The sequence below is a fragment of the Polyodon spathula genome, chromosome 38, assembly GCF_017654505.1.
Source record: "Polyodon spathula isolate WHYD16114869_AA chromosome 38, ASM1765450v1, whole genome shotgun sequence".
NCBI lineage: Eukaryota > Metazoa > Chordata > Actinopteri > Acipenseriformes > Polyodontidae > Polyodon > Polyodon spathula.
The window spans coordinates 402,066-411,259 of record NC_054571.1 but is presented as its reverse complement, the minus strand read 5'-3'; the positions used below and the strand labels follow the sequence as shown (position 1 = coordinate 411,259).

The 9,194-nt window shown below is 42.9% G+C and overlaps 1 protein-coding gene across 1 annotated transcript; it reads left to right on the top strand.

The window, feature by feature from the left end:
• Positions 1 to 208: 208 nt before the first annotated feature.
• LOC121304468 (glucosidase 2 subunit beta-like) lies at positions 209 to 3,589 on the top strand. The gene is made up of 6 exons (XM_041235626.1): positions 209 to 327; positions 729 to 818; positions 2,316 to 2,390; positions 2,713 to 2,812; positions 3,056 to 3,205; positions 3,415 to 3,589. Exons 1-5 carry the CDS (start codon positions 224 to 226, stop codon positions 3,194 to 3,196), a joined length of 510 nt encoding a protein of 169 aa, XP_041091560.1. The 5' UTR covers positions 209 to 223; the 3' UTR covers positions 3,197 to 3,205; positions 3,415 to 3,589.
• The last annotated feature ends 5,605 nt before the right edge of the window (positions 3,590 to 9,194 follow it).

Genomic DNA, 9,194 nt, shown 5'->3' with positions numbered 1-9,194 from the left:
ACTTCTTCTAGCCCAAGAAGAAGCCGTTCGCACAGGCGGAGAGGGGGCGTCGTCTGCTGGGAAAGGTCCCAAGCATGAAAGTGGCATTGCTTTTACCGGAGCGGAGCGCAGGAACTACACAGCTCTTAACAGGAAAGACAGCCGCGTTAGAACTCTGCCTAGTAACCGTGGCAATGCTGTGTCTAGTAGAGGCGTCTTTTTAAAGTTGCAGTGTCCCACAGTCATGCGCGCTCTCTCTCTCTCTCTCTCTCTTCCAGCTGCTCAAAAATCTCGTGACGCGTTCGATGAAGCTGAAAAAGGTCTGAGAGAACTGGAAGAGCAGATCAGGTAAACCAGCCCTGTCTTTCTGACAGAGCTCAGAGCCTGGTGTTGGGCTGAGTGCTTCCCAGTTCACTCACGTGTGTGCGACAAGGAGGGAGGGGAGGGTGGATGTGGAGAACAATATATTAAACTGGGAATTGTATGACTATTTCATTTTGGTATACTGTGACGAATATTCGACCAGAATTTTCAAATGACCGTATCAAAATCTAACACTTAACTCAAAGTGAAAGAGAATTCCAGCATGGAAAGTTGTCCCACAGCTGTTGAAACTACGTACGAAGTACAGTCAACTCAGCAATGTTTCGACTGTAAGGGAGCATTGAGAGCGCTCTGGACTTGCAGTATGGTCGTCTAAAACGAGGTAATACTGTTCCAATGTGTGTCTGGTGTTTTCCTCCCTTCAGGAGTCTGGAGAAAGAGATTTCGTTTGATTTTGGACCCAACGCAGAGTTTTCCTACCTGTACAGCCAGTGTTACGAGCTGACCACCGGAGAGTAAGTGTCCCGCGAAATTCGGAGTGAGGAGGGGGTTTAAAACAGTATGCAAAATACCTTTAAAAGACTTTGTCAAAGCAGTAGTCGTTTTCAATTTATGACGTCTCTCTGTGTCAAAATGTCAACAGCAGAACAGAAATGAAATACCGCTGTTCATTGAGTTTTGGTTTAGTTGAAAATGTAACCGATAGTTTTAAACGGTTTGCACAAACCATACAAATTTCTATCTTTAAAAAAAAAACTAAAAAAAAAAACCTCTGGCCTAACGTTTTGCATCACCTAGAATTTAAGGATTGAGACATTCATTAAAAAAATGTCCAGAACATGATTTAGATATTTTATTTAACAAGAAACTACAAAATGATCTCGCAGAGGTCTACCGGAAACCATAACAGCAGTACAGCGTTTCATGTTGGATACAGAAATTTCCCATTTGTCAGTTTAAGTATCTGGGAAAGCTACAAAGCGGGGTGTAGTTCAATATGTTAACGTAAGATCATTCAGCAGGTTTCGCTTGACTTTACGAAGCTGAATGAGTTAATTACAGGGTGCTGCATAACTTCTGTCCGTAGCTGTATATTCACAGCCTCCTCTGCTAGTCGGGCAGCGGCCGTGTGAAGGAGCAGCTGCAGTGGGTGTTGCTGTCTTTGTCTGCTCCCATTGTGCAGGCAGAGTCCCTGCGGGCCACGGGATGCTGGTTGCTAGGCTGCGTGTCTCTGGTGGGCCTGATACCAGCTGAGCATTTCACACTGAAACAGAGGCGGGGAGAGGAGGGGCGGGGGAGTGCAGGCTAGTGAAACATGGAGAGGAGGGGGCAGGGGAGTGCAGGCTAGTGAAACGTGGAGAGGAGGGGGCAGGGGAGTGCAGGCTAGTGAAACGTGGAGAGGAGGGGCGGGGGAGTGAAAGCTAGTGAAACGTGGAGAGGAGGGGCAGGGGAGTGAAGGCTAGTGGAAATGTAGTTTTTAGGGTTTATTTATGTAGTATTGTAAAACAGATTTTGATGTTTTAATCCAGGTCATACTTGATGATAGATTTGGAGTGTCAATCCTGTTTATTAGTCTCAAAGTGAATATCGGTGAATCCTATCGACTGTGCCAACACTTCAGATCTGTTGTGCATTTATGTGTTGGCCTGTTCATATAATATAATTATGATTATTTTTAACACAAAAAGCATGTACTCTTTGGTGAGTAATGAGAATTCTATTCCATTATAATTTTAGCAGTGTATAAAACCCACACTATACAAACTGAAATGTGAGGGACTGAAACACATTTACAAGAATAAAATAATCCATTGGCTCATTCATAAATTGTATAGCTATTTTTTTTTTTTTTAATATATTGTGTTTTTTTCACTCTCGTTTTCTCGTTGTAACCAGCATATATCTTGTAGATTATTCGTTTCTGAGCACCCTCTCTGTGATAGTCTCGCACTGAGTTGCTGTCTCGGTCAGTGAGCTGGCTGGTTGATCTTCTCTCTGTCTTCTGTTCTCAGGTACGTCTACAGACTCTGTCCCTTCAGTCGGGTGACACAGAAACAGAAGTTCGGGGGCTCGGAAACCAATCTTGGGTGAGACGTTGATGACGGTCCTCGTAAATGTGTTGTCGTTGATACGAGCGAGATGTTTTTTGTACTAACAAATCGCTGTTAGAATTTCTTCTTTCTGATCTGGTTTTTCGTAGTACAGCTGCCTTTTTTCAGATTTCAGGGAGGTGTGCTAGTTTTATCGATCCTGATTTCGGGGTGCCACACCTGACAGCCGTCGCTAGAAAGACTAAGTTCTTCACGCCGTTGATGGTTCTGTTCATCGCTGAGAAATAGTTTGTCAGCGAGATAGTGGGGAAGTAGCCTGTGATCCACAGTGTGAGCCTGTACTGTTCTTCTGTCATAGAACCTGGGGCTCCTGGGCTGGTCCGGAGGACGACAAGTACTCAGTCATGAAGTACGAGCAAGGGACAGGATGCTGGCAAGGGCCCAGCCGATCCACTACGGTGAGTCGGTCCCACACGGGATGTTTTGCTGCTCAGCCACAGCGTGCAATAGGGAACAAGCTCAGATGTGTCTTCCCTAAACTCCCAGTAAAACCAGAAACGGATAGAAACTGCAGTGGGAGTCTCATCTCCAGCCCTGGGTAATATTTTTTTTTTGCGGCGCGCTAACGCTGGGTGGCATGAGGTGATAGGCAATTGTTCTGCGGAAGCTCCTGTGAGTGCCCCCCTGTGCCGTGTTCCCAGGTGAAGCTGACTTGTGGAACGGAGACTGCCGTGGTCTCCAGCATGGAGCCCAGCCGCTGCGAATACCAGATGGAGTTCACCACGCCTGCGGTCTGCCAGGAGCCCAATGACCTGGACCTGTCATCCCACGATGAGCTGTAGCATCCCGGGGTAAGAACCGGGGCTCTGCTGGGGCGGGGCGCTACTTGGGAACTGCAGTGTCCCGTAGTAACAGCGTAGTGTAATAAAGCATGGTAAAGAACCGGCAAGCATTGCAAATCCCAGAGAGGCATCTTTATAAACAGGGTAAACTGTGATTTATAACATAGTGCGTGTTAAAATTCATTTGCAGTCATTTGTTTTTCTTTATTTTTGAACAGGATCACATGCAGCGACCAAGCAAACGCTGAAGAACTACTGAAGGATGATTTTGCCCTTTTTTTTTCCTGTAAATTTCATTCCCCCAGACAGCAGCCAGAGTAATGAGGAGTTTCTGTTTTGTTTAGGAGTTTTATTTGACCTATACATAAATAAAATAAACGATGGACCACAAAATACAGACTGTGACCATTTCAGTCTCTTTGGGGAGGGGAGGGGAGGGGAGATTAGGAGCTGAATGACAAAGACACCAGTTTGTTTTCTTAGATCATTTTGCTACCGGTCTGTTATTGTAAAGCTGTGTGTTGAAACCAGTAGTCCTGTTTGAAATGCTTTGTCATCCTTTGGCGTTTCACGCAGCTGAAAGTGCTCCCAGGCGACTCACGCGGTCGCTTCAAGTTGCATTTCTGTTTTGCCGTTCCTTTTTTGGGGTCCCCCCCCTATGCCGTGACCGCCTCCATTCCTACATCTGTTTTGCAGGGAGCCGGTGGGGCTGGCAGTTGAAAGCTTGGTTTGAATGGGGTGAAGGATGCTGTTTGTCCCGGCGTTTAGGGTTCTACAGGCGAACTCCAAGTCCGGTAAAGGCGGGTTTAGGAATTCGGGGTAACTCCATATGGGAGAAACAGAACTCCGAACCGATCCGGGTGATGTCAAGCACCATGACATAGTAAAGGGAATACAAAAAACAAATTAAAAGTCCATTTTAAATCTGATCTAAAGCCATCTCCTTTTAAAAAAAAAAAAAAAAACAGATAATTGAAAATCTCCCTGTGTCCCATCTGTCAGTTTGTAGAGGAAATCTTTGTGTGTTTTTTTTTGTTTTGGAAACTGTGCCTCGTTTGTGTGTCGAGGGGCAGCGTTAGACTTTTCTGCTGGGGCGCAAGCGAACAGCCTCGATTTATAATTCTGAAACGAAACTTGGTAGGGGTGTAAAATAAGTAAACGTCTTGTTTTATATATACACCATGTGTGCTTGTCACATCCGGAGTGTAATCACTGACCATTCCCTCCTGCATCTGTAGAACTCACTCGTATCTAATACCAGACTGGGGCTGTAGACTCTGTCTGCAGCTGGACAGTGCACACCAGTCAAAGATTACCTGCGTTTGTCACGTGTTTGCATGGCTGTTGTAAAATGAATGTGCCGACCTTCAGTGCAGTAACAATATATAAACTAAAAACAAAGTTGTAGAACGATAAATTCAACAAACGAATGACTGAAAGTATTTTTTTTTTCAATGTGTGGGAGTTTCTTTTAGTGTTTCCTGATTGTGTTTTACAGTAATGGATAAAAATATATATTCTTGTAATAAATAAATACACACACATTTACAGTCTTGCTTAAAGGGGAGGTGGTTCTGTTTTGTTTTCTGAGAAAACAGCTTTCCCTTCTGTATTGCAATCCCGTCTTTTGCCAGTAGAGGCCGCTACAAACTCTGCAGACTGCAGCGTGGCGCTGTTCCAAAGAGCCAGGTCGTGTTCCACCTGGGTTCTCCACTCCCGCATACAGACTCGGCTGTTCTACACAAGCTTAAACAAGACGGATTCTTTTTTTGAATTGCAGTTAATCTAATAGTCAGCCTAGCAGGGTAGCTTGAACCAAGCCTGTCCAACATTTCTAACTACAGTTCAATTGTATATTGCGTTTGCTTTAAAGCTTACAGTCATGACACAAGGAAAAGTCACGATTGCAAACGTATTCAAACCCTTTGTCGCAAACCTAAATTAATTCAGGTGTACGAAATTATCTTAACAACCCACACAATTAATTGAGTGGCCTCTGTCTGTGTGCAATATTAGTGGTTCTCATGATTGCAGAATAAAAACACCTGTCTCTGTGAGGTTCCTTGGTCAGGTAGTGTATTTCAAGCAAAGACTCAACCATGAAGACCAAGGAGCTTTCAAAGCAAGTCCAGGATAAAGTCACTGAAAAGCACAGATCAGGAGAAGGGTACAAAAAAACACTGACGTCTCTGAATATCCCTGTGAGCACAATCTACTCGATCGTCAAGAAATGGAAGGTACGTTGTACCACCTAGACCAGGCCGCCCCTCCAAACCGAGCAGCCAGGCAAGGAGGAAACTGGTGAGGGATGCCACTGTGAGGCCAACGATAACTTCGAAAGAGCTACACAGTTCAGTTGCTGAGATGGGGGAAAATGTGCATGAGTCAACAATATCCAGAACATTTCACAAAGGTATCCTGTGTGTCAGGGTGGCAAGACGGAAGCAGTTACTAAAAATAAACCATCTCAAAGCCCACATGGAGTTTGCAACAAAGCACCTGAGTGATCCTGCAAAAATGGCAAAAGGTGTGGTCAGACGAGACCAAATTGGAACTTTTTGGAATAAATGCCAAGCGTTACGTTTGGCAGAGACCCAACACAGCACATCTTCCAGTCAACACCATCCCTACAGTCAAGCATGGTGGTGGCAGCATCATGCTGTGGGGATGCTTCTCCTCAGTGGGGACTGGAAAGCTTGTTAGGATTGAAGGAAAAATGGATGGAGCAAAGTACAAGCAAATACTAGAGGGAAACCTGTCTGTCTGCTAAACTGGGGCGGAAATTCACCTTTCAGCAGGACAATGATCCAAAGCACAAGACCAAAGCTGCACTGGAGTGGCTTAAGAATAAGAAAGGGAATATTCTTGAAGTCCAGTCAAAGCACTGAATCCTATTGAGAATCTGTGGAAAGACTTGAAAACTGCTGTCCATTAACGATTCCCAAGCAACTCGAGAGAGCTTGAGCAAATCCTCCAATCAAAAATGTGTGCAAAGTTGGTAGAGACTTACCCAAAAAGACTTGTGGCTGTAATTGCTGCCAAAGGTGCTTCCACCAAACATTGAGTTGACGGGTCTGAACACTTATGCAATCAACATATTTCAATTTTTTCACTTTTAGTTTTTGCTGACATTTATTGTAACTACTTATATATTCCAAAATCGATCAGTGCACTTTTTTCTAAGTCTGTCTTGTGATTTAAACACCGATGAAATCTGTTGTTCTTGCACAAAGGGCTTTGGAGGTAGCCATGTTAGCGCTCTGGTTAAACCTTTCTGTCAACCCATAACAAGAAGCACTACAATATTGCAAGACTAATGCATATATGGAAGAGTATGGATAAATACTCAATGCTAAATCAATAATCAGCACTACTGTATAAACACGTGGCTTGCAAGTTGGAATGCTGTTCCAGACTATGATTGATCATAGTCGGACAATAATTAATCTGACCTTAACTGGATTACGAATCGATAAAAGAAAAACAACGCTGGTTGATTCAAAACTTGGAACGCCTCTTGTGAGGTTTGAGTCTCTTGAGACCAACTTACAGGACATCTTACAGGAGACCGCCAGCCAGCCAGCTCAAATAACCACACCCCACAACCAAGCAGGTAAGATTCGTAACCTTTTATTTCATTTTTTTTTTTCTGGCATGAAAAGTACAAATCATTAAACAATTCCATGAAAAAAGTATTTCGCAGCACCCAACTGCTGGTACCCCTGTAATAAATATTCTAAAGTAGCGGTAAGGTTTTTATTTAAATTTATTTATTATTATTTGATCTTTTTTTTCATTTTTTTTCCCCCTTTTCTCTGACATACTCTGGCCTTGATTTATTTATTTTTAAACCATCCAAATAAACGTTAAGTTAACACAGCAAAGGAAACACAGACCACCCCCTCCCCCGACGAAATACACAGGCAGAAGAATCCTTGCATTGCATTCCAATACAGCAGATGTTCATTTCCATTTAAAATGCATTACCAACCCTTTTTGTAATTCTCGCATATTTGTTTGTTGACGGGACCAGCCTTGAATAAAAACCCTGAATTACTGAGCTGTAAGGGAAGCCAGTCCCATAACGACAGACTGCTTCAATCGCAACCATTCTGAAGGACTCTGACCCAACGAACAGCCCCCATTTTGAAGCACATGGCGTCCTGTCGTTGGCCGCCACTTTGCCGCGGCACAGTTGGACCACAGAGCTGGCATCAGCCGTCCTTCTCAATCAGTCGATTTTCTCCACTTCAGAATCGTGGTTTTAGCCAGGTCTTTACATGTTTGGGGGAAAAGGAACCAAAAAAAAAAAAAAAAACAAAAACGGGTCTACAAACAGAATATATATTTGTATACAAGATGAAAGAATGAGAAAAAGCTTTTTTTTTTTTAACAAGACAAACATTAGTCATAACATCAAGCACACAAATAATGTTTCTAAATATTTGTCGACTACATTTTTTTAAATTCTTTAAATCAATGCATCTATGGAGAGCCTTACTCAAGCCTAATTGTATTATATATATATATTTTTTTTTTGTTCGTTCCCGTTTAAGAAATTAAAAAAAAAAAACGGCGTAACCACATCTCAGCAGATTGAAAACTTTTGTTTAATTGTTTAAACTTGCAATTATAATTAAATAAACCATAAATATACACAAAACATACTTATATACGAGGCAATAATAATAATAATAATAATATAATAATAATAATAATAATAATAATAATAAATAGATTTTTAAGTTAACAAGAATAAGTTAAAACTACAAGCTAAAAATCGCCCAAATAATTACAAGTTTGATGGCGCTACACTGTGTATTTTTTCAGTTTTTTTTTTTTTTTTCAATGAAAGCTACCACAGATTTACAAACACGATACGACTGATTTATAAATTAAAAAAAAAAAAAAAGCCTAACTAATTCTAAAATCTGCAATCAACTTAAAAACTAAAGCGACTAACTCTTGAAAGTTTGTTCCAAATAAAAAGCGAGAAACCGTAGAACAGAGTGTGTGTGTGTGTGTGTGTTTGTGTGTGTGTGTGTGTGTGTTTGTGTGTGTGTGTGTGTGTGTGTGTGTGTGTGTGTGTGTGTGTGTGTGTGTGTGTGTGTGTGTGTGTGTGTGTGTGTGTGTGTGTGTGTGTGTGTGTGTGTGTGTGTGTGTGTGTGTGTGTGTGTGTGTGTGTGTGTGTGTGTGTGTGTGTGTGTGTGTGTGTGTGTGTGTGTGTGTGTGTGTGTGTGTGTGTGTGTGTGTGTGTGTGTGTGTGTGTGTGTGTGTGTGTGTGTGTGTGTGTGTGTGTGTGTGTGTGTGTGTGTGTGTGTGTGTGTGTTGTGTCAGTGTGTGTGTGTGTGTGTGTGTGTGTGTGTGTGTGTGTGTGTGTGTGTGTGTGTGTGTGTGTGTGTGTGTGTGTGTGTGTGTGTGTGTGTGTGTGTGTGTGTGTGTGTGTGTGTGTGTGTGTGTGTTGTGTGTGTGTCAGTGTGTGTGTGTGTGTGTGTGTGTGTGTGTGTGTGTGTGTGTGTGTGTGTGTGTGTGTGTGTGTGTGTGTGTGAGTGTGTGTGTGTGTGTGTGTGTGTGTGTGTGTGTGTGTGTGTGTGTGTGTGTGTGTGTGTGTGTGTGTGTGTGTGTGTGTGTGTGTGTGTGTGTGTGTGTGTGTGTGTGTGTGTGTGTGTGTGTGTGTGTGTGTGTGTGTTTGTGTGTGTGTGTGTGTGTGTGTGTGTGTGTGTGTGTGTGTGTGTGTGTGTGTGTGTGTGTGTGTGTGTGTGTGTGTGTGTGTGTGTGTGTGTGTGTGTGTGTGTGTGTGTGTGTGTGTGTGTGTGTGTGTGTGTGTGTGTGTGTGTGTGTGTGTGTGTGTGTGTGTGTGTGTGTGTGTGTGTGTGTGTGTGTGTGTTTGTGTTGTACAGTTCTATCAACGACACAAAACGCTAAATTAACTGGTGAAATCGATATGCAAAACAGGAGGTTCTAGTCTTTGAAACCAGCCTGGGCTAAAAACAAGAAA